This window comes from Neodiprion pinetum, chromosome 2, assembly GCF_021155775.2.
Source record: "Neodiprion pinetum isolate iyNeoPine1 chromosome 2, iyNeoPine1.2, whole genome shotgun sequence".
NCBI lineage: Eukaryota > Metazoa > Arthropoda > Insecta > Hymenoptera > Diprionidae > Neodiprion > Neodiprion pinetum.
Window position 1 is genome coordinate 23,686,452 of NC_060233.1, and position 25,393 is coordinate 23,711,844.

The following is a 25,393-nucleotide window of genomic DNA, read 5'->3' on the forward strand; positions in this document are numbered from 1 at the left end:
TTAAAGTACTCCATAAGGATTGAAAATAATAAAACAAACACATTTCAATAAATAAAGGGGGAGGGAATGATAGAAACGAACGGAAATAAAACGTTCAATGGGTGGGATGTAATCATCTCAAACGAGACTCTACATATAATTACGATCGAACTTCACAACAGGTAAGTTCGTTTGATCGTTTAATTATATTACGAGTCTCGTTTTCGAGATTACATCGTAGATGTTCAGAGAAAAAATTATTTTATTATTTTCTAAACAGGTTCAGGCAACAAAAACGTAACTTTTATCGAGACCAGTGGTCTCTCGAGAACAAGAATCAGCGGTTTTTTATTCGCTTACTTCGATTCTAACAAAATGTAATTAATGATATCTTATGCAATAACTTATAAATATTATGAGAACACGGTTGCTGCAAAGTCTTTTCTGCCCGATTTAATCGGCCGATTATAATACTCTGCAAATACCTGCGAGTCCTTTGACCAGCCCGCGGTATTTCTTATCGCGCTAATATCCAACCCCTTTGCCAAGGCAGCCGACGTAGACGCGTGCCTTGTACTGTGCGCCGTGAACTCAGGTCCTATGCCGCTCTTTGCCAACACTGACCGGATCCAACGACTTATTGTCTGGGTACTCGCCGATTTGAAGGGTTTTCTCGAAGTGATCAGTACGTTACTGCAATCGCCTCTGAGTGGTTTTGTTATTTCCAAATATCTCTTCAACGTGCTCGCTATGCACAGTCTAGGCTGTTCGCGAAAGTACGGCAATAACAAAAGTGGCTGGAAAGCCCCTGGTCTCGACGTTTTAATGATGTCCGAGATCCTTATCTCGAAGCCCTGTGCCGAGTGAGAAATATTGTCAAGTCTCATGAGCGAGAAAGTTTGCACTCGATGAGCCGTACCTAAAGCTAACAGCGTAACTAATCTCTCTGACAATTGTTGATTGTTTAATGATTCGAGAGGATATAAGTTCGCAATGTACGTAAGTACGATGCCGACGTCCCATGTTTCGTCGTATCGAGGTTTCGTTGGTCTAAGCCGAAAAATCCCTTTAAAAAATCTACTGATAATCCAATCGTTAGTCATGTCGTTCGTCGATACTAACGAGATCGCCGATCGCGTCGCGTTTAATGTGCCATAGGAGGCTCCTGAACCGTATCTCATTTGCAGAAATTCGAGAATGCGGTTCGCGCTCGCTTTGTAAATGTCTGTTTCCGTCTCTCGACAGAAATTCGCCCATAGCTTAATAGGTCCTGAGTACTGCTTCCATGTACTCTCGGCGAGAGAAGCCAACAACGTCTCGATCACTGAGTCCGAGAATTTCTTGCGGCGGTAAGATTCGCCGACAATTTCCCGGCAATCAAAGCCAGTGATTTCTGTAATGGATGCTGGAGAGACCTACAAGGAGACAATAAAAGCCATTTAGCGGGAGCGAAGATCATCGGTTTCTCTACGAGAAGGTCCATAAATATAGGGAACCATGGTTGCGAAGGCCAATTCGGCACTATCGCAATCCCACAGGCGCGATCTGCGATAACTTTTCGAAGGAACCTGAGTACCAATGCGAACGGTGGAAATGCATAAAAATACTTCGATTTCCAGTTGATCGTGAACGCGTCAATAGCTAAGGCATCAGGATCTCTGTGCCACGAACAATAAGCTTGACATTTCGCGTTAATCCTGGATGCAAACAGGTCCAATTTTGGTTTGCCAAATTCCGAAATTACTTTCTCGTATGCCCAACTCGACAGTTCCCATTCCGTGTCTATATTCTTTATCCTCGACTCCCTATCGGCCTCGACGTTTTCCTTGGACGCTATGTAAGATGCGAAAATCCAAATTTTCCTACACTCGCACCATTGCCAAATCTCTTTTGCTATCCCGTGAAGTGCGGCATATTGAACTCCTCCCATTCGATTCACATATGCAATAGCTGTCGTATTATCGATTCTTAGTAAAATTTCGCAATCGTACAATTCGCTTGCAAAACATTTAAGGGCCATAAAGACGGCAATTAGTTCGAGTTGGTTAATGTGCAGCCCCCTTTCGGTGTCACTCCAAAAACCGTGTGTGCCTTCATTACAACAATACGCGCCCCAGCCCGTTTTTGACGCGTCCGAGTAAATCTCCTTAATAAATCGAAAACTTCTTATCGGACCAAATGACGTTGTAATATTTTGTTTCCACCAATCGAATTCGATCTGCAAATCTGCGGATAATTCGAGCTGTGCATCGTAATCCCCCCCGCTGACTAACAGGGCGAGGAACTTTTCTCGTTCGAATCTCTTGTTGTATAACCATCCATACTCAATTGCGCGACAACAGTCGACTAACTTCCCGATGAGGTGAGCGAATTCCCGAATTGTACAAAACTTGCGATGGCTAAAGTCGTCGATCACGGCTACCATTTTCTTTCTCTTGACTTCCGGTAGCTCCAATCTCATTTTTCGAGAGTTAATAACGAATCCTAAAAAAGTGCAATCTTTCTTGGGAATCAAGCTACTTTTTTGATAATTCACTATAAACCCTAGTGACTGCAGTTCTTTAATAGTGACTTCTACGTTTGTGCGACACGCGTTAAGATTCGAGCCGATGCAGAGGATATCGTCTAAGTATATTGTCGAGATGAATCCTTTCCCTCGTAAATAAATCACTACCGGTTTTAGGATTTTTGTAAAAATATACGGCGCTGTGCATAGACCGAACGGGAGGCATACAAATTCGTACATTATATCCCCGAAAATGAATCTCAAATATTTCCGGCTTTCCACGTGCATAGATACCAAAAAATACGCATCTTGTAAATCTATGTTACACATAAAATCACCTCGCGAGATTAGTTTCGTCGCAGTTCTAATGCCCTCTAACTTGAAATGCTGCGTGACTATAAAGTTATTGAGCTTTTTCAAGTTTAACACGAATCTCATTTTTCCGTTTGATTTTGGTACTAAGAAATACGACGAAATAAATTGTCCCGGGCATGGCAAGCAGGGTCTGACTGCGCCCAGATCTAACAATTTGGCGATCGCCAGTTTCATATGTTCAAGATCAATCCCAGAATTGAATTTTTGCTGAGGAGGCGGAAGAGATTGGTGTACTGACTGGTCAAATTCAATTTTGTACCCTCTTACACAGTTTAAAATGAATCGATCCCGCGTGATCTTTTCCCATTGGGGGAGAAACTTTTGCAGCCGCCCCGCTGCTTTATTTACCTCTAAGGCCTGTCCCGCGAGCGTTGGTACGAGCTCTGCTTGCGACTCTGGCTCCAAGATCGTTGTTGATCTCGCTGTTGATACGACTGATTCGACTTCGGGACAAATTTGACAGTCTTCCTCGATCCTCTCTGGTTCACGCCCGCCCGAGATCCCCCTCGATACGAGTTGGACGACGGGCCTTTCCAGTTTCCCGAATTCGAGTTACGAAGAGGCGCCTTGGGCACCGATGGTTGAGCCTTAAACTCCAAGCCCACCTTTTCGATCGACTTTGCCGTTTTTATTTTTCCGGGCAAATCCTCGCCGAATAAAAAAGCGTCGGGCTTAGTTTCGTCCAGAATTCCCTTGATCTTCTTGTCGAGAGACGGCGTAATGAACGATCTTCGTGTAATCGAGTCCAGACGAGAAGCGTGTGCCAGCAGTCGACCCGCGTCGGCAAGATACTCCAACAATTGATACTCGTCAATGCCGTCTTCCTTGGGGGTCAACAGCAACGAAATTCCAGCACCCAATGCGGCCATAGCTGAACCGCGAATATTTTGCGCATTTCTCAAGTATTTGTCTCGTTTCGTGGCCGACTCGAAGAGCGATGACGCTACTTCTGCGTTTAACACTGGCGCTTCCAAGCGACAATTGCCTGTTCGCGCATACTTTGACAACAACTCCTCTAGGTCGTCTTTCTTGAGTCCTTCGGCTATCCATTTTTCCCAATTTTGTGCCAAAGTTGAGTTTAGCTGTAATTCTGGCGCACCAGATTTTTCAAGGGCACCCAGGATACGCAGGGTCTCTTCTTAGAAAGCCTGTGCTGCGTCCTCTGTAGCCTGACTCTCAGCATCCGCTGGAGTTTGTCCTTCGGTATCTCGCGATGGATCAACCGATGCGACGGGGAGAATATTTCCCCCATTGTTGTCGTTCGTTGGTGACAAGCCTGCAATGGATTAACCTGCGATAAAGACAGCCTCTCGTATTCGTTACGCAAACGAGGCTCATTTCGCAACAGCCTCGTGATTGACAAAATTACTCTATCTTTGTTCGGCTAATGCCGTCGAGTTACGCGACCGTAACCTTGGGCCATCTGCCGATTCCTCCATACAGGGGAATCGTACAGTTCGACTCTAAGAAAATACTCTGAGAGATTTCCTTCGTACGGCCTGGGCCGCCGAGTCATGTGGCCATGATAAATGCGGAATATGCAATAATCATTCATTTTTGCGAATTACATTCACAATCGACTCAAGGCAGAACTCTCCGAGTCTGCCTTCGTACGGACAAAACCGCCGAGTCTATGGCCCGCTATTTCCGCGAGCGACACCCGCTCAAACCTTTTTAGGTTTTGTTCGACCCGAGACAATTTCTGTGAACTTGTCTCCGTACGGCAAAGCCGCCCGGTCTACGGAAATAACGAAAGAAAAACAGAAGAAAATACCTCGACGACTTGTCGATGCCTCCTGATTGCCAGCAATTGTTTTCTTTGCAGCTCTACCCGAGGTGGGCACGCTCGTGTGCATAACCTCGCGTCTCGGGCTACTCGAGGTCGTATCTGAAGAGCTATCAGGCATCGCATCAACTATCTTCTTCAACTTTTTAAAGAACTTCTCGCTCTTATTCTCCTTATTCTTCTTCCTCTTGTGTGATTTTCCCATGATTTTTCTTGATTAATAAACTGGAACAATGCTCTAAACGTGCTACACTTTTACGCACGAAAAACGTTATGACTTGGAGAAGGAACAACCGCAGCGCCAGGGGGCCAGGCGCTCTCTTTTTTTTTTTTATAAGCTCTGAATATTCGTGACACTAACGTGAAGTAGACGGTACTACGATGTAATCTCGAAAACGAGACTCGTAATATAATGGATATTACTCCTTAGGCCAAGCCAAAAGCTTTAACGCAATTTCGTTAGCTACCTACCGGTGGTGATGGCAATGTTGTTTTTACGCACAGTCTCTTTTTTCGTGGTTGATATCTCGGTCGTTTACCGAGGAAAGCTCAACGACCGATAATGACACAGGTCTGCAAGCAAAAAACTGCACAAGTTTTTTATACCGTTTCTTATGATTTTCACTTACTGAAACCGGAAAAATCCTCAAAAAGTTCCATCACGTCAGATTTTTTCTTGAACTCGTGTTTGTAGTTTCATTTCGAGTGAATCTCCTGTTTGGTTTGAAATCTGGTATCCTATTCTTGATTCTAAAAATCCTGTGCAAAAGTGATTTTTTGCTTCCATTTAATATGTATCAGAGTGAGACTCAAGAATAAATATAAACAGTGAAACAGGAAATGTAAAGCGGAAGCGTGTTTGGAGGTATTTCAAAGAGAAGAAGAAAAGGTTTCATGAACAAACTGTTCGTTTAATTTCATAAGAAATATTGTTTAGTTCATTGTAATGAAATGGTAATTTTTTCATTATAGTTACGCTTTTTGTTATGCAAACACCTTGTATTTTTCAAGTATACTGTGCGTGATGGAGGGAAATGGAAGTGATTTTTGAATTTCGCGCATTCGAAAGTATTTACCCAAAACAATTCATGCAGCTGAAAGAAAAAAAATTCTTCTAGACCTGTGTGTTCCTTGTAGCTAATTGTACGAGCTTTCAGACCATCATATTCAAATCCTATCCGATCTCAATCTTGTACTCAAAAGCTTTGTCAAGTTAGTATTTTTATTTTTCAAGTAGAGATGTCATGAATCGTGATTTGGCCGAATACCGAATATTCGGTCACGCTCGTGGTCTCATTGCGCTGCGTACGGAGGTGACTAACGGGCGAATTTATTTGATTTAATACGAGTAGATCGTGACGTGACACGTATTATTCTTTTATAATTGCATTAGATTGTGTTTCACTAATAGTCATTTTTACTAAAAAATATCGCCGTTCGCCAAAAGCTTCACAAAATGGCGCCATTTAATAAAAAATCGCCTATTGGGAACTAACCGCGTGTTTGCTGTGTAACAAAAAAATCTTGCGAGGCGGAGATGGAAAGAAAGCAAGTAAGTAAATTGTTAATAGGAATTAAGTAAGTGAAACACAATTTTAGTCATATTTATTTAGTAGGTATTTACTTATTCAGCGCTTGTGATTTTTTTACCCGGTACGCCATTTCGCATTTATTATTTTGTCGATAGACTTGATATAAATAAATCTTATTTTTCAATATACAATTTATTTATTATCTTTAAAATTCAGAGGCTTAGGTCAAGCTAGCATAATACAAGCTTAAGGGGTGAGAGCTACTTGTAACGCCAAAAAAACGCTTTTTATAAGATTCTTTTTGAAAATTGTTAAATGTAATACATATAAATTATACATGTTTCAAGAAGTTACAAGAAAATTTTTATAGCTAATTAGTGACAAATAAGCGACATACAGCTAGTCTGCAAGGGGTTCAAAAAAGGCGTTTTGTGGTGATCATTGCGCTCATTACTGGATCATCTGAAATCAAAAAAGTTAACGGGGATCATTAGTAAATCACATTGGGTCCTGGACGGACGAAGGGCTGATAAAATTTTTTATTTTTTACAAAATGGCGAATGTTCAGTCGAAATTTTTTTTTCCACCAAAATTACACTGATGTTTTCGGCTTTAAGATGAAAAATATTCACCAGAGCCAAAAAATCCTTCGTCCACCCAGGGGACAATTATTTATAGAATGAGTGATCAAAATTGCAAAGTAATCGGTCAAGCCGTTCCGGAGTTACAGTTATCACCGACTTTGAAAACGTGGTTTCGAGAAAAACGCGTTTAAAGTTTTAAGTACAATGTATACGTAGATGAGAAAAAAAAAAATTTCGGACTTGCATTGAATTATCTATTGCGTGACCATAAAGTGAACCCTCCTCCGTCTTAGCAGCCGTAGCAGAAGCGATTTTCTACCATCATTGAAGTACTTTTGCTTCTCGAGTGTTTTACCTTCGTTAAAGGTACAGGAAGCAATGTTAATTGCTATGCTAACAATGGTGAAGCTGGCATATTTTTTGGTATGATCTTCCAAACGCTATGATTGAAACGTAAATCCCCCTGTACATCTTTCCAGTAATTCAGCATTTTTAAGATCTTCGTAAATAGGTTTTATTGCAGCTAATACATTTGATGACAAGGCAATGGAATCGTGTTTGAAAGAGCGTAAGTTCTTCTCTGCTTTTGCAGGCTGATACTTACACCACTAGTCCAGCACCTGCAGGAAATTTTTCATGAAGCGGCTTTGCGTCGGTTGAACTATAGTGATAGAACGTGGTCCAAATGGCATTTTTCATTTTTTCAACAGAATCACAATGATCACGAATAGCCTTACCAAAATACTCTGATAATTTATCGATCATTTTGTTAGTAAGTTTTTCTTTACCGCAGAGTCCTTTGTTATTCTTTTTACACCCACGTAGACGCGTACCGGTTTGTTTTTGAATATGACTAACGCATTCTTTTTTCGTTACATACGATTTTTCCGTAAGGAGTATCTCAATTTTAGTATGCCAGAGTAGGTCTTTGAGTCTCCGTGAGATACTGTTCTTAGAATTCAAGTCAATTTCTTCTCGACAAACCTTTTCCATAAAAAATGCGGCTACGTTTTTACTTTCTTGATGTGTTTGGTTTCAGTATCATGAGGTACGAAGATTTAGCTGAAAAAGGTGGCATGGCCGTCAAACCACAAAACTTTGCTGCACTTTGTAAACCAACGCCTAATAAACGCATTGCTAGTACAAATTTTAGATTTATTTACGATGGTATGTATTCCGGAAGACAATTATCACACGTAACATAAATTTTAAGGTACTAGTCTGTTAACTTAAGCCGATTTACATGTCTTTTTTGGAGGGCGTTTTTTTGTAGGAAAATAAAACTGAATCGTTATGGATATTTAGGATGTTTTTATTTACATATTAAAGATAGAAAAAAAATTTTTTTTTGATAAATTTAATAGTTTATTATTATTATTATTATTGATCGAAGTTGGCTCCTCGAAAAAAAAGTGCGTGGGCGGCCCCGGTGATTTTGGCTCTTGATGTTATTTGAAATCAAAAATTCTTGATAATTCTTGATCTACAGACATATCATTCTCGTCGGAACTACCGAGAAATTTTTTCACCCCAAACTTTTTATTTTACAACCCCTTCTTTGCTAAAATAAAAATACTCTTTTTTTTGAAAGTCCGCCATTTTGTTATTTATCCATGAAATTTAACTTCAGTAGTTCCGACCAGAATAACATGTCTATAGATCAAAAATTATCAAGAATTTTTGATTTCAGATAACATCAAGAGTCAAAATCACCGGGGCCACCCACGAACTTTTTTTCGAGGTGCCAACTTCGATCAATAATAATAATAACACCGGCACACAAAAATAAAAAAGTGGACTGTACATTTGACCAGACCCATCTAGGATTATGTGTTTCGATGCGCTGAATCCAAATCTGAGGTCCGTTTGGCTCGTACACCCTCAAAACTTTGAGTAAATTGCAAAAAAGCGCTGAAAATCGTTAAAAATTATAAAAAATTGCAGTTATGAGAATGGAAAAAATTTTCTTTAACCAGATCAGGTATGTTTCTTATGTATTTTGATGCGCTGAAACCGAATCCGAAGTTGGTTGAAACCGTGGATCTTCCAAATACGAGTAATTTCGAAAAAACGCTAAAAATATCAAAAAATCGTAAATAATACCCATGAAATAGCAGATAATATGAAAAAATAGTATTGTTATCACCCACAGCAATAAACTAAACATGATTACTTCCAAATTAAACTATAAAATTCGTAGATTGTAATTAAAATTTAAAAGGAAACAACCTTCATTGATTTTACACTATTCTTCGCTTGTATCGAACTCTTTTTTTTTTCGAATGATCTATGCGGTTCCTCTTACGTGTTATATTTTCTCTCGTTATTTCTCTCTTTAGGGTCCAGCAAAAATCGGCCTTCATGTTGACGTTTCACCTTCCTTGACACTGATTCTCCATTTCACTTATGTCTTGATGAAATCGTTCTCCTCGATATTTTTGTTGAACTATTTTTGATAACATTTTGTGCAAATTTTTGTAACTATAATATGGCAACGATCGTAAAATTTATTTATAATCATAAGTTATCGAAAAAACTGTGTCCTCTGCAAAAAAATGTAGGAGAATAAAAAAAATGACAAGTAATAACTACCAAAAATAATACACCCGAGATATCCACATTAGGGATATTCGCAACGTTTAGCTCGAACGAAGTGCAATTGACCGAGCCTCGTCCTGGAGGAACCACCTTGTTGATCGAGGTATCCTCGGCGCTAGGTAAGTATCCTATATACTTTGATACAAAGATAAATGCGTACTTCTATTCTACTTCAAAATATTGATGGACCTATAAGCTAATCCTATTGTTTTTACAGATCATTGTAAGGCTACGTTATTATGTCGAATAAAAACATTTCTCTGTGTAAGCAAATATTCCTATGAACGATCAACATATTTTTTATTGACTTATTCGTTTGTGTTAATCGTACTGTTACATGTGTTGATCAGATGTGAAGTAGTTTTCTGTTCCAGAATACACTACAGAAATAAAAGAAAAAAACTAAAACCAAAAAAACATATTTCATTATGACTAAGTCGGTCTTCGCAATCAAAGCATTAATGTTCCCGTAAAAAAAAAAAAAAATCAGAAATTTGGGACAACGTAAACACCATAAATGATTTCGCATATATGAATGCTCCTGGGCGAGAAAATTCATGCGTTGACCACCAGTCAATTCTGCTGTCGATTAACAAAGATCGCCGCCACTATGGTGGACTTTTACGTCTCAAACGGAAATACCAGAGACGGCAGCTCCTGCGAGACGAATTGATACCCATTTCAACCACTCTGGTATAGCGCAACAAAAGTCGAAATCGATTCGCCAAGAACCTAACTTGCCAAACCACCAACTAGTACAAGATGTAAGCACACGCTGGAATTCTACGTAGTATTTAATGGATCGATTATTAGAACAAAAGTGAGCTACTTCTTTGTACATACCAGATCACGAATCTTTGAACAATTTAACACCTTCTCAGTGGGAGTTAGTGGAACAACGCATGAAACTCCTCAAACCGTTCGAAGACATTACTAAAATAACCAGTTCAGGTATTTCCTGCATCTCTGAAGTGATTCCATATGTCACACGTGATATCACATTGTTGAAATAAATGGGGAAGGAAGAGAGTGCAGATAGAACACCAAATTTATTGAAAATGAGATCTTCACTGAAAGTTGAGCTTGAAAAACGATTCAAATTTGATGATAATAACAAATATCTGGTTGCCACTTTTTTGACCTACGTTTTAAAACTAGTTTCCTGGGATAGGTTCAAACGAAAAGAGCAAAAGCAAAAATTATTTGCGATGAGTCTGGTAGTACTGATGGTGATTCTTCTCCACTTCGTCAGAAAAGAAACGCCAATGAAAATTATAAAACGATTGAAATACACGACTGTTTCTGGAACTGTTATGAGGAAGTCGCTACAGATTATAATAATATGTAAAATGATGAGGATGTAGAGAAGAGTTCTACGGCACACGAAATTGATTTTTATTTGAAAACTGCGTGTCAAGATCGGACGATAGACTCTTACAAGTGGTGGTCAATAAACCCGAAGCAGTATCCAAGCCTGTCAAAATTCGCTAAGATTTATCTATCGTCTTCTGGCGGTAGAGTTATAGTGAGAGACTATTTTCAGAAGCAGGTATTGTTTACAAGGACAAGCGCGATCGTTTCTTACCAACCAATGCTGAAAAAATTGTTTCTATTCATCACAACCTATCGCTGATAGATTTTAATTATTGAAGCAATAATTTGTTATTAAAATAGATATATTTTTGTTTAATATATGCGTTTTTTTATACAGAATATTAAAAAAAGTGGCCAAATAGGCCGAATACCGAACAGTAGCCAAATATTCGTGGCATCTCTATTTTCAAGCACCCTGCCCATTTTGTACATTTAATTTTAAAAATATTTTCTAGAAATTTGTTTGTTTTCTTTTTTTTAACAGCCAATAAACCGTAAATTATTCTATTTTGTCACTTGGGGAATATTGGGCATGTCTTTAGTCTGTTTTAAAAATGAAACAAAAATTTTCAAAGTAGGCTGAATACTTCAAAAATTGAATTTTCTGATTTCGAATAAACTTTATAATGTTTGAACAAGCAACGCAAGTAAATAAAATGATTAATAAGTGACGCAATAATTGGATTTTCTCAATATTTTTTAGACTTGTAAAATCAATGTTAAACTTCTTAACTCTGTTTTCACTGCCCAGCCTAACAAGGGCACTATAAATTGAGGACGAATAAATTGGGTTGTAACTTACCACAGCGGTAATATAAAACAACACGAGGTTCAATTCTCGATTTCTTCTACATTTGACCGGCACGCCCCCTAAATTGGTTCAAAATAAATAAATACAAATCTTGTCAAAAGCGCAGGTTCTCATCTTAACCCTAAACTTTCTCGCAAAATTTGTGAGTTTGCCAATTGAAATATACACATTTTTCTCAACTTTCAGTATACATTTATTTGATCGTTGGACTAATTACTTACAAAAAAATCTATAAGTGTAAGAAACCAATCAGCATTTATGCTTCTGTTTAAGAAAGATATCAATATCGTCAATGGAGCATTCTGTGTCAATTATTCACTAATATTCAACTCACAAAAACATAGAATGCTTTGTAAGCAATGCTAATATTTTTATTGAATATTGGGATCAATGCTCACTGATTTCACACAGTTATTTTGCGAACACTAGGTCCTGCGATGAAATATATACTGAAACTTTAGAAAAAAAAGTGTATATTTCATATGGCAAACTTCACAACCCTTGCACAAAAGTTACGGGCTAAGATAGAGATTTGTGATTTGAAGTAGATTTTTATTTATTTATTTGGGACCAATCTCGGAATCGGCCAAGTTAAAATTCGAAAAAGTACAAATTAAAAGCCACCCTAATGTACACGACGTAATTGACTAAATACTGCTCTTTATGTGTATACAAACAAAAGTTGATAACGCAGATTGTCAGAGATGGTCTTAATGTTATAGCTTTTGAATTAAAACGTTGCACTATTGAAAGTTTTAAGAGTGCAACGTTTTTGTTGAAATAGTGTATATAGACTTCCTGATGAGTAGTCATATTCAGACTCTGCAGTAGAACCCCAACGTTCATTGAAAATCTCACTAATGTAGTGATTATTCAACGTTAACCAATCTTCTCGAAACTACGTCGGGTTCAATTCTTGCAGGTTTCTCAATCATTCATCGATATAAGCGTACAATGATTACTTCTAATTTGTCTGGACGAGGCAAACGAATATCAGTAATGCTGCGCAGAAGTTCAAAGATGCAGTAGCAGCTGAACTCTCATCGTGATCTTCCTCAAAGGTCGTTGTTTCGTACGTTTCCGTTGCAGTAGCTTCTAATTCGGCCAGCGTTGCAACCAGCCAAGTTCTGACCTCCTCTTCATAAGCCGTATTCCATGCGATATTCGACTCAGCATACTCGATAGCTGTCGCGGCCGCCGTGCCTAGGATGGCGGATTGTGCTGTGATGAACGCGTTCAGCTGCAATACGATATATTTAATGGTAAAAAAGTCTCAGAACTCAGAAGATCAATTACATAAAAACCCGTTCAATAAATATTCTTCCAACTAACTAATGCTAGTTACCTTGTCCAGCTGAGTCTGGGTCGTCATTCGATAGGCGGTGCCTGTGAGGAATGTTTGAACTGTCGAGTTACTGCCAAAACTAGAAAAAAAAAACATATCATCAATAACATTATCATCTGGTTTTTACTTATTTAGTGAACAGATCACCCACGTGAAGTACAGAAATGTCAATTAATAATCGACTCACTATGAAACAATATCGTTCACGTTATCAACGAGGAAGTCGAAGGCTCGATCTACGTTGTATGGACTTCCTTGATAAACGTAAATGAAAGCCGATGAGGAAGTTGACGTAGTTAATCCAGTCGTGGAATTGATAATTGCACTCATCCAGTTATTAATGATACTCTCGTTCTCAGAACACCCAAGACCAGCTAACAGCGCAGTTTTCTCGGTAGAAGATTCGGTGGTCAAATATTTGTTTAGAGCTCTGTTCCATGTTGTGGAATTTGCACCACGTAGCCCCGCGCAAATCGTGTTGGTCAATAAATTTGGGGCGATGCTGAAATAATAATGCAAATGTTGAAGGAGTCTTCGACTCAATTGACAGGTTGGTTCTACATTATTTTTCAAATATATTTTATTACTGCCTACACCCGGCATACCCGATGGGGTATGTCCCCGGAAGCCATTATCTGGCTTGTGCAGAGCAAAGGAGGGGATGTATCAGTAGCCAACATTATGCGGCTGCAGTCGACTTAAGATGTTCAATACAAACACCCGCATTCGCACGACGGACAAGAAAGACTGCAGAAAACCTTTCCCGATTGTAGCCGGGCTGAGTTCAAGGCACCGCCCCGCAACTCAGCACCTGAACGGCGTGACCCGTCTTACATTTTTGCAAGTTGCCGTTCAGAGCCTCATTGATAGGCCGGGGACTTGAACCTGGGTCCTTCCACTCCATAGACTCAAGTGCTCACACCTGAGTCATTACGATCGGTAATTGCCACATGGTTAGGAACTTACGGATTGACCGTTGAATTATCGAGCCAGTTAATGAGTTTCTCTTCAGCACTGGACCTGCAGCTTTGGAGACCGAAATTGCAGGCATAGTTTATAACATTGATTCTGTTCAAAGTTGTCATGTGTTCGTCATCGGAAGACTCTTCGATACCAACTGTTTCGAAAACATTGCTGGTCAGGAAGGCAAAGTAGGTCTGAAAATTAAATATTTGTTTAAAGTAGACTGCCAATGATGATTACTCAGGTTTCAGTAACACGCTGAAAAAGCCTCACAGCTGACAGTGACATATTACCCTGAACGATTCGTATTCATCTGTGTTCGCGAATACTCTGTGAAGGTAGCTAAGGCCGGTGAATGCGGCGTACCACGGGACATAGTCAACCTCACGTTGTAAATAAAGAGTGACATCTAACACAACTGAATAAGAAAGTAGGTTTGCTCTGGCCAAATTGAGAGCGTCATCTATGAGTGCAGCCCGATTGAGGACATGGATGGCCAAGTAATCATCACTGTTTAAGTAATTGGCGATCATTCCCCAATTCGTGTCATCGTAGTTTACGCGGTAGTAGCCTGATTGGAGTTGAAAACAGAATGATAAGAAATAAGAAAGCTGGGTTATAGATTTTCGTTCACGAGAAACAAAATTGTATGCATATTGCACCTGTCTGTTGTTTATTGAAGATAACCCATCCGCTCGCATTGAAACTGCTGATTATTATGCTTTCGTCCTGGCTACGAATCCAATCAGCGGCAACAGTGGAGCTGAAATCAGGGCTTGATTGGACCGCCCAGTTTATGGGAATCCACCATTTATAATCGTGTGTATCGCTCGAGTCAGCATCTCCAAGCAAGAAACGTGCTTGAGTGATTTCTGTTGTGCCTGTGGTGTAATTTCTAGTCACCGTTACGACTGGATATCCCATCTGCTCCACCCAAGTTTCCATGATATCCGCAACATAGACCAGTGTTGGAAGTATATATGCCTCACTCTCAGCCTCGTCTAGTGCCTCGAAAAGATCATCCGAGGTGGCTGCACTGTACGCCCTATAAAACAAAACGTATACTCATCTTCTTCTCCAGGATCTCCGTTTGAAAAATTTCGCCCCAAGACTTACATCTTATTCAAATACTTGGTAAGTCCAGCTTTGAAGACTTCCTCCGTCAAAAAGTGCGACATCATACGAATCACGCAAGCAGCTACAAAACAGTTTTAGAAACAAATAAGTGATGGGTTCATTGAAGAAAGTATAAAGTGATTGACGTTACTAATAGGCGGTATAACCTTTCCTGTATGATATATTGTCAAAAATGGCGCTGATTTCACTCGGACTCGCCACATCTTGGTTCATCGGATGAGAGGTTGCTGAAGCATCGCTAACAAATGCAGTGGCTTGCTGAGCTATGACCACAAATTGCTCCATTAGGCGCCAGTTATCTTCCGCCTAATGTGGTGGTCAAAATCTTGTTAGAACATAGTCTATAGATGTTAAGTCATAAATAGATGCGCATTATCCACTAGTGTCGAAGGAAGGGTACATACTACGTCTGTCGTATAGTACTGGAAATAAGTTGCGAAACCTTCATTCAGCCAAAGGTACTTCCACCAGGCAGGACTCACGAGATTTCCAAACCATTGATGACCAAACTCGTGGGAAATCACCGTTGCTATACTTCGTTTCGTGGAGAGTGTACTCACGTTTTCTTCGTACAGAAACATGCTTTCTCTGAAATCATGGAGCTTTCCGTTAGAAATCTACTTAAAATCTTCGTCAGATAGAATCTATTGCAGAACTTGCACAATTCGTCTAACCTATACGTGACGAGACCCCAGTTTTCCATGGCACCGGCCGAGAAATCGGGTATCGAAATCTGGTCCATTTTTGGTAGCATGTAAGATATGTTTGTGTAATTTTCGAGTTCCGCCAATTCTATACGTCCTATGTCAAAAACATATTGTGCCTGATCAATAGCGGGGGGTTTGGTCCAAACATTGTATGTTTCGTCGTCACTTTTTATCGCAATAAAGTCCGAGACTACGAAAGCAACCAAATAAGTGGGCATTATAGGAGTAGTTTCGAACACAGTCCAGATTTTTCCATCGGTTGAGTCCTCGTAGGTGTAATTGATAGGCATATTGGAAAGTGCATGGAGCTCAGGTTCGTGCTTGATTGAGATGGCGAATGTTGCCTTCAACGCTGGCTCATCGTAACATGGAAAAGCTCGGCGAGCGCTTGTAGGCTCAAATTGTGTAGTAGCAAGCCATCTGTAAGGGGTTTAAGATCGGTAAAGAAGTTTTGAGGTGTATGGAAAAGGGTGAAGTAAAATACAATATATGTGATTAGATACAGAAGTAGTAATATTATACGTCACTGTATATGATTTCCAATTGAATGATTAAATTTCAGGTTAAAAGATTAAACTTAGGTAATCGAATCTGAATGATTCAGTGCAACATTATATCCAACTCAAGATCAGCTATTTTAGAAATAAAATAATCAAATTTCTGTCCCGAATGATTTGGGCTTATTGAATATGTCACTGATAAATCGAATTACAGTGACATAGATCTTCCTATGTGACATTTCTGTATCAAGTATTATTATTACTCCGCTAAGAATTGATACCAATCAATGGATGAATTGAATTTATGACCCGAGAGAGACGGAATGATTTCAAATATCACCTGAAGCGAAAAAGCTTTAACGAATATGAACATGGTATCCCAACTGTAAATAAATAACTGAGTTAAGAACTTACACTGTATCACCTGATGCATTGGTGTATGAACTTCTGTAAAACCCATACATATCGCTATCGAGTACACCAACGTATGTAAAACTGAGTGTGTAGTTTCCAATCGAGAGCTGACTTGCAACTCCAATAATTAAAAATTGTTCAGCCGTGTCGTAAGTGTGACTAGTAACATTGATTGATGAGCCATTTTGATTCACGAGCTTTGTAAGACTTTCGTTGTAGGTTAATGCATTTGTGTGCAAAGTGATAGTCGACGTAGCTTCCAAGACTTGGAGGAGTATGTCGACTGTACCGTCAAAGGTGAAATTGCCAACGACAATGTACGGGACCAACGTGATGTTATATTGCAGAGGAGAAGTGTTGTTTGGAAGACGATAATCGCCGTCCACGCGACTTCCAATCCCGAATTGCCCTACTTCCGTACGGGGAACAGGGCTGGAAAAAGCGATGGCCACCAGCAGGGCCAGTTGCAGAACGATCTTCATCAGGGTCATTCTGTTTTTTCTGTAGAAGAAAATCACCGGTAATCGTTTGAAAGAATTGTCAGAAATATTTCCACAGCAGGTGATATAGGGTTAGATATTTAAACTAAACGGACAACGTAAACACATGATGATTACATACATTTCTGACCTACAATACAAGCACTTGAAAATATTTGAGAGAAATTTCAAATATTGATGAGTAAGAGGGGAAAAAAATAACAACACTCATTCATTCATTACTCTCCTATTCAATTAAAGGTAAAAACTACGTTAAGGGTGAAGCGATAAATTATTCAACTTCATAGCACTGTGATGAAAAGGATAGAATCGGTCAACGTTACGTCACCGTAAGAGCACTCACTGATGATGGTTTCACAAATGGCAGAACAAGTCCAGATATCGACTCCAGTTCGTTGCTTTTATATGGTGCACTTGTCATCCACTCACCGCAAAAAAAATTCGGTGCTCTCAATCTTATCGCTTATCAAACACAACCTGTCGGAGCACCCTCGAAAGTGATCAGCGCCTGTTAAGTGGGTTGTAATTGTTCGTATGCATAGCTCATTGTCAGTACAACTTCTTAGATGTCCTTGCACAATGTGATATTTGTCTATGTCAGCTTTATCTTTTATGGCTTGTCAAATTTTGTTGTGCCTACTTCAGATTGTCTGAACGTATCGTATCAGTTACTGACGGGATTAACCGAGCTGAAGTTTAAGCCACCATAATTTTGTGTTCTAAAACGCGTCCGTCAACCTCGGATTGTTCCAATTCCAGTAACGAGTACTTGAACTTCTTTCTATTATTTCTGATAATGAGTGAAATAATTTGGTAACTGATGAACTTTCCCCTAGAACTTCTGTGATGGGGTGAAGTAACTGGCGCACGTATTCATCTCGTAATTACGATCATGCTTATCACTGCTAAACTCAATTTTGTTGATTAGTAGGAGTCAACGGTCTCTGACGTGATTGTCACCTACATTCGGAGGAATGTTGAGTCATTGTCTGAGAACGTACACAATATTGATTCTGCGTTAATCAGACTCATCGTCAATTGAAGAATACACGTGTTTAAAAATTTCTGACACATGTACCAGATACTATCTGAGGGTTTTATCGCTATTGGATAATTAATCGAGCATTGATGCAGACATCATAATTTCTGTCTATGTATCAGCGTTATATAAGAATGTTCACGGATAAGTGTTACTTATGAGTATGATTTGTACTAATGAGTGTTATTCCTTGTTATAACTTTATGATCGGTATGAATTGGTTCGGTAATAGTTTGCGGGATTGACGTGAAAACACCCGATTTAAATCTATTATTCCGATCATAGTAAATGTCACTGATCTACCGTGCATTTTGATAGGTAATTTCAAATTTCAGAGGCTAATCGGTATCACATTTTGTTCTATGCTGCAATACGCTTCAACCATTAATATTGGACGTTAGGGTCAATCTCATAAATTAAAATGAAATAATGGAACACTTGTTGAATTTTTCGAATTACTTACTTATTTCTTGAAGATTACAACGATCATTTGACGTTTCACAACCTGAGTAAAATTCACACCTCGTATTGCATATATTTAACAACAGTTTTCTCCAAGATAATCAACCTGCAAGGTTGAGAATCCCATACATAAAACAGAGAATAATCGGGCCAAAGGCAGTTGGTAAATTTCCGGCAGAACTTAATTCGTTTTCGAGCCACTGGGTTATATCACCTTCATAGGTGTCAAGCCAGTTTATATTTTCTTTCGTGATTTCTATTGCACGTTGGGCCGAGGATGCGGCCTCTCCTAGCTGATCGCCGTACTCAGAAATAAGCGTCTCGAGCTGTAAGAACCAAATTTTGTTTAGTAAACCAGAATATTCAAAACATTAGTGTAGATAATAGGAAAAAACTTCATACATTGACCAACTGACTCTCTGACACTAAATGAGTGGCAAGATCTTGCAGCAAATTTCCGACAACGTTCAATCCTCCGTAGCTGAAACACGTGACAGTGTAGAGATGAACTTGTCGAACCAAAAGTAGGGTAGCAAATAAGAATTGCTGTGAATGGTACTCACTGAAGAGATATGTTCGCAATGTTGTGAAACAAAAATTGAAGTGCAACGTCTACATTGGATGGGCTGTTCGAGTAAACTGAAGTAAAAGCAGCAAGTCTATCATGAGAACGGAGGCCAGAGTTTTCAGTAATGGAGAATGTCAGGTATCTATGAAATATTTGTGTGATATTATTTCCGCAAAAAATTATACTTTTTTATATACCTGAAAACTAATTGCTGGGAAAAAACTTTTATTTATTCAACACGAACAACTAGCGGCAGTTATGGTGGTTGATATATGATGACAATTAATCATTAATCAGCTATTCGAGAACTTATCCATGTTGTTCTTAAATACGTTGCGTTATCAACTATATTTGGTTCTCACCTGAGCAAAATATTCTCATCCAGGCTGCAGCCCAAACCCGAAAGAATTAAGGCCTGCTCTCCAGCTACATTCGTCTCTAGATACCTCTCCCACATGAAGTTCCAGACATTGGCATCAGCAATCCGCAGCCCTTCACAATACGCCCACGCTCTGAGGTCAACTGCAATGCTAACAGGAAATGATATCGAAATTTGAACCGGTGGTCCAGAAGCTTGGTTATTAGGTAGAAGTTAGTAACGTTAACGTTACGATAAGTCATGGAAAAAATCGTTATTGTCCAATTTTAAAACAACTTTCAAGGAGTTGACTTTTGAAATATCAACATGTTTTCTATGATATTATTTACTCGCTGAATTTCAAAAAATCTTAAGTGTCCAAGTAACGATTTCATCTAAACATGCATCGCTAAAGTAACGCTACTAACATGAACCTCATTATTAGGTGCAATTGAAGTTCAAATTCTTACGAGGTATTCCCTCCGCTATTATAAAAGTCTTGTACAAGCTGTTGAGACTGGCTATTGCAACCAGGACAGCCCATCCGACAAGCCCAGGAGTGCGAATTTGCCCTGAGAAAACTTGTTACATGTTCATCGCCATCCTGAACCGTGTACCCGAGACTATTATGGATAGGAGATACTCGAGAGAATATATAACTCTGAAGGTACAACGAAAAAAAATATGATTTAGATCAATTGTGCGCAGGCGATGTCGTTTTAGAAAAAATAAGCCAGAGAAATATTTTTTTTGCAATACTTTTCATCACCTTAAAAGGGAAGATTCTATTTGAACAAACTTGCGCGACGATCTCGGAAAAGGCCGAGTGAGATATCAGAATCTGATAGAATTTGGCAGCCAAATGAAAAAGTTTTAAAAGGAAATCACAAATGAAAAAATTTATAAAATTCAAAAAATTTACAAATTTTGTCAAAAATAAATATGTAAATTAGAAAAACCATTATTGTTTATTTAAAGAAGAGTAATAATGAGGTAAACGTTTATGCTTGTCGGTAAGACATGAAAAATCGAGTTATATCCGGTAGAACCGGGAATTCAAGTTGAACGGGATATGGCACTTTTTCATACCTATCATTTCGTTGTAAAATCCTGTGAGTTTTTGAATTTTTTCATCGAGTCGTTTCCGAGATAATCGCCGGAGTTTTTAGGACATACCAAACGACCGAAATTTTTCTAAATATCTGTCTTTCGGATTGAAGAAGTTCGAAAACGTAAAGAATCGTTCAAATTAGGAAAAGTGATTTTCGACCGAAATCAATACTTTTCTTGTATCGTCAAAGGTGAAGAAAAGTAAAATTACGTGTTAAATTTTTGCGTTACAAACTACACTAAACAATCAATGTTCCAATTGATTCTAACATAAAGCAAGTGATATAAATTCAGAGACGCGGATTGTCTTACCTGGAAATTCGCGTAGACAGTAGAGCGAGCTAGCATCCTGTCAAGGTGCGCGAACGCGTTAAATGCTGCAGTCCAAGGAACATGGTCTGTTTCTTGTCTCAGGTAACGAGTGAGCGATAGCGCGATATTGTAGCTGAGATATCCGGCACGTGCGAGATTGAATGCATCATCAATAAGTTGCGCGCGGTTTATCGGGGATATATTCGTGAAATTTGAAGTTAGAAGGTACTCGCTGATCAGGTTCCAGTTTTGTTCATCGTAGTTGACTCGGTAAAAACCTGAAAACGATATCCAGTCATTAGGCTTTTTTACGTAAAGTTCTGTACGCATCTCGTCTTCTAATAAACAGTTGTTGAAATGATGATTGTATAAAATCAGATTTACGGTTCGCGCGTTTCTAGTTTTAAACAGTTGAATAGTTTCTGCATCACTCGGCTTCCTAAGTATGCTACAAAGTGAGTTGAGTGTTTTAAATACAAGAATGTGTGCGTTTATTATATTGGATCATCACTTCCAAGGCAACGATCAGTAAAAGAATTCGAGTATTCAAAATAATGGTTTGTGTGATGTGAAAGCTCAGGTTCCTATTTCAGAGATTCGTTATAAGAGCTATTGCAAGTGATTTTTAAACTGGGGAATGAATGTTATTGTGTTTCAAAGTCTGGAAAGCGATACAGAATTCATCTCGGTTTACTTAACAACCGTTTAAATTTAACATCTTAATAAGCTCCAACCGCATTTGCAACACTTTCGTTCAAGGGTTCATGGTAATTAGTGATATTGAATGAGTTACCTGTTTGCTGTAAATTACAAATGACCCAGTCGCTAGTCTGACCGCTACTCATGAAAACACTTTCATCTTGTGCTCGAATCCACGCGGTAGCCCTCGTGTTATTGAAGCTCGGGGACGACTGCGAAGCGACGTTGAGGGGTATCCACCACCTGTATTCTGTCGTGTCGTTTGAAGAACCACGCCCCTTGAGCAGGAAACGTTCCTTAACACAAAAAAAAAAAAAAATGTTAGAACTAGTCGACCAAGTATAAAGCTGATTTTACGTAAGCTATCTGAGATCATATATAAATTTACACGTAGACTGACAGTGGTTTTGGTGACGACTCTGTAATGTCTGATACATTAGGTCAAGTGCGATATATTATATCAACTAATTTAATAAGTTACGTCTTAATAACAGCTGCTTCATCACTGTTGATTGAACATAAACAAGTTAAAAACGTAAAGCTTGTAATTTATCAAGCGTAACCATCCAAGATGAAATATGCAGCACTTGTCACTAATGACATTTTACTATATACCGAACAGTACTAGTCAGTGTACATTGTCGACGTGATACCTGGGAAATTGTTTGAGTTTCGGTAGTATAGTTTCTGGTGACGGTGATCAGAGGATAGCCTTTCTGATTTGTCCAGGTATCCATAACCGTCTTAATATCAACGTGTCCAATAAGAATGCTGTCATCCAAGTTATCATTGGCTTCCTTCAAAGCATCCCACAGTTTTTCCGGAGTACCAGTACCATACGAACTAAAATGCCGGTCGGCAGATTCTTACATGATTTCTATCTCAGAGAGCTGCTAATGAGCAGAAAAACTCTCACAAGTGGTACTTACTTATTTGCTTGGTAGGTTTGTAAGCCTTTTTGGAATACAGGCTCTCCCAAAAAGTTTAATAACATTCGAATTATGGAACCACCTGTGTAACAAGTTCTCGTATCATAGGAGTAAAATACTCGATTTTCTGGATTAGCCACAAAACGTTGTTCAGTCATCCAATATTCAACAGTTCTAAAAACTTGACTTGATTATTGCAAGTTACAGAATCTAAAGAGTCTAAGGGTTGCCCCAACTATAGTTACCCAACAATTTGACAATTAGTTGGTGAGATTTTTAGGCAATATCTTACTGATGTGGGTACATAGAAAAACGTGCCAGACCTTTGTAATAACTGATTACATCAAACACTGATTTGACTTCATCTGGACTATAGACGTCTTCATTGATTGGACGACTATCGTCCGAGCTATCAGCAAGCATGGCGGCATGGTATATATCCACGGTGAATTGTTCCATCAATCTCCAGCTGGGGTTAACTTGGGCGGCTGTGTAGTACTCGAAAAACGTGGCAAATCCTTCACTCAACCAAACGTAACTCCACCATTCCGGAGTAACTAGATTACCGAACCATTGATGAGCAAACTCATGGGCCCCAACGGTTTCGATGTTCTGTTTGTCACGCGTGGTGGATACACCGTCCTGCCATAATAGCCAACGTTCCCTAAAAAGAAACTACCGTTCACTCAGCACTATAATTTTGATTACAAAGTACAGTCGAGCTTTAATAAGAATGCTGTTGATATCCAGTTTTAGGATGAGAAAATATTTCGAACCTGTATGTGATAAGACCCCAATTTTCCATAGCGGTTGTAGCGCTGGTAGGTAGTGCAACCTGGTCCATTTTTGGAATCGATTCGTTGTAGTTTATTCCAATGAATGTACTCAGATTGTCCAAAAGCAATTCGCCAGCTAGCGAGTAGCTTGCAGTGCCCACAGCTTCTGGGCGAGACCAGATCCTGAAGGATCCACCCGTGTTGGCAACATATTCAAAGTCGGAAACCATGAACGCGACGAGATAGGTAGACATAAGAGGCGTTGTGTAGAACTTGGTCCATACTCGATTTCCGATCGTCGAGCTAAAATCATTTTATTGCATGAAAAAATATCTTCATTGTTTTACAAACCTGTTCAATTATGCCAAAAGAATTCGTACTTGGGCTCAGAGACGTATTCATCCAGTGTATTAGAGATGGCTACCTGATCAGGCCAGTGGGCAATGCTGATGGTGAAATGGGCTTTGAAGGCTGGCTCGTCAAAGCATGGGAACGCTTGTCGAGCATAAATAGGTGCAAAAAATGAACTCACATACCACCTGCAGTGAACAAAATGTGGGTTTAAGAGATAACTTTTCTGATGAAGTACTTTGTGGATAAATGTTCGTATGATGAAGGGCGTTTCTCTCGGTGTGATGCAGGGGTTTTCCCTATTGCATCTTATCTCTTGGAATTACCTCTTACACAACTTCGTCACAATATCGCTCAAGTGACACCAAATGAGTTATTTTAGACGTAGCGATCAATTTTCACGATCATGTTTGTTTACTTACTTTATCTCTCCGGAGCTGGTGTTGTAATAACTTTTGTAGAAGCCAACTGAATCATTCCTTAGCTGGCCAGTGTACTCTATATCCAGTGAGTAATTACCTAGGGTAAGAGCCGTCGCGAAAGTAAACGTATAAAACTGCAGATCTTGATCATAAACTGTAGTACTGATTGCAGGGACACTAACATCAGACGTTACTGCCACGCTGCTAATTTCAAGCTGGTTGACGTGGAGAACGATAGTGGAAGTTTCAGCGACGACTGTCACTTCGATTACCACCTTGCCTTCAAAATAATTTTCTTCCGTGTAAGGAACTAACCACACGCTGTATTTAATGGGAACAGTGTTGTTCGGAAGCCTGTAGTCCTCATTGGCCCCAACTTTAACCTTGTGTGTTTTTTGGTTATCTTTTGGCGAGGGGTCATGAGCCAAGGTTACGGAAGTTGTAATGACAGCAAAAATTAGCGTCAGATACTTCATCTGCGTAAAAGTTCATTGCATAATTTGATAATCCCACTTATATAACGATATCGTATCTTAGTATAAAAAGGTAGATTATCATGTTTTTTGAAATTATTTCATCGTCAAATTTGTAATTGATGGCTTAATAATATTCACTAGTGAACCAGCGCGGTCAAAAGTCTTTTTTTATCGACATCACTTTTCATTTGCGTAGGGTGTGTACGTTTTGTTAAAAATTACAGTGTACCTTTAATCAATATAATTGTTACTTTTTCGATAAACTTACCATTATTTCCGTCGAAGCCCCTGAGATGTACGAAGTTGGCTACGACTGTGAACTCTGATGCCAGAGTAAGACGGCACTTAGTTAATCTGGGATGCTAAGCGTTATCGGTCGATTAATCATGTATTGTCAGCACACAAATCCCAGCCTAGTTGCATTTCTGGGGGTCTCATATTTATATTCTACATGACCGAAGATTTAATCAGCGTTGAAAATGCACTCATAAATTAGTTAGCCAATCTGTAGTCTCGTCACTAAGAGAGGTATTTAATACCTTACACAAATATCTGTAACTTGTGTAAATTTTGGTCCTAATTAACATGTGATTCAGTTTAGCCTTCGGCTCGGAAATTTTATCAACTAATTGTCATTAACCAATCGGGTGATTTGTCAATTGTAATCTTGCATTTGATAACTTAGATAAAATGCAACTGCCATTTGAATTATAAAAGTATGTTTTGTCTGTACTGAGGAAATATACATGCTTCATTAAAAAATTTAACTGAAAAGTGAAC

At 39.1% G+C, this 25,393-nt stretch overlaps 2 protein-coding genes and 1 non-coding gene across 3 annotated transcripts; all 3 read right to left on the minus strand.

The window, feature by feature from the left end:
* Positions 1–392: 392 nt before the first annotated feature.
* Positions 393–2,440, minus strand: LOC124212277 (uncharacterized). Its single transcript, XM_046612166.1, has 2 exons — positions 1,451–2,440; positions 393–1,394 (listed from the first exon to the last, which is right to left on the minus strand). The coding sequence occupies exons 1-2, from the start codon at positions 2,438–2,440 to the stop codon at positions 393–395; spliced, it is 1,992 nt and encodes a 663-aa protein (XP_046468122.1).
* A 6,893-nt stretch (positions 2,441–9,333) lies between these two features.
* Positions 9,334–9,487, minus strand: LOC124213470 (U1 spliceosomal RNA). The gene has a single exon (XR_006881882.1). It is a non-coding gene; the product is annotated as a U1 spliceosomal RNA (small nuclear RNA).
* A 2,589-nt stretch (positions 9,488–12,076) lies between these two features.
* On the minus strand, positions 12,077–24,953 carry LOC124212278 (putative aminopeptidase-2). Its single transcript, XM_046612167.1, has 26 exons — positions 24,882–24,953; positions 24,138–24,613; positions 23,745–23,903; positions 23,365–23,667; positions 22,912–23,252; positions 22,589–22,670; positions 22,313–22,502; positions 21,754–21,955; positions 20,961–21,238; positions 20,009–20,199; positions 19,543–19,710; positions 19,176–19,322; positions 19,015–19,093; positions 18,716–18,938; positions 17,233–17,317; positions 16,612–17,112; positions 15,665–16,117; positions 15,395–15,578; positions 15,137–15,296; positions 14,970–15,051; positions 14,516–14,898; positions 14,147–14,424; positions 13,857–14,047; positions 13,078–13,392; positions 12,891–12,969; positions 12,077–12,785 (listed from the first exon to the last, which is right to left on the minus strand). The coding sequence occupies exons 1-26, from the start codon at positions 24,882–24,884 to the stop codon at positions 12,510–12,512; spliced, it is 5,829 nt and encodes a 1,942-aa protein (XP_046468123.1). The 5' UTR covers positions 24,885–24,953; the 3' UTR covers positions 12,077–12,509.
* Positions 24,954–25,393: the final 440 nt, after the last annotated feature.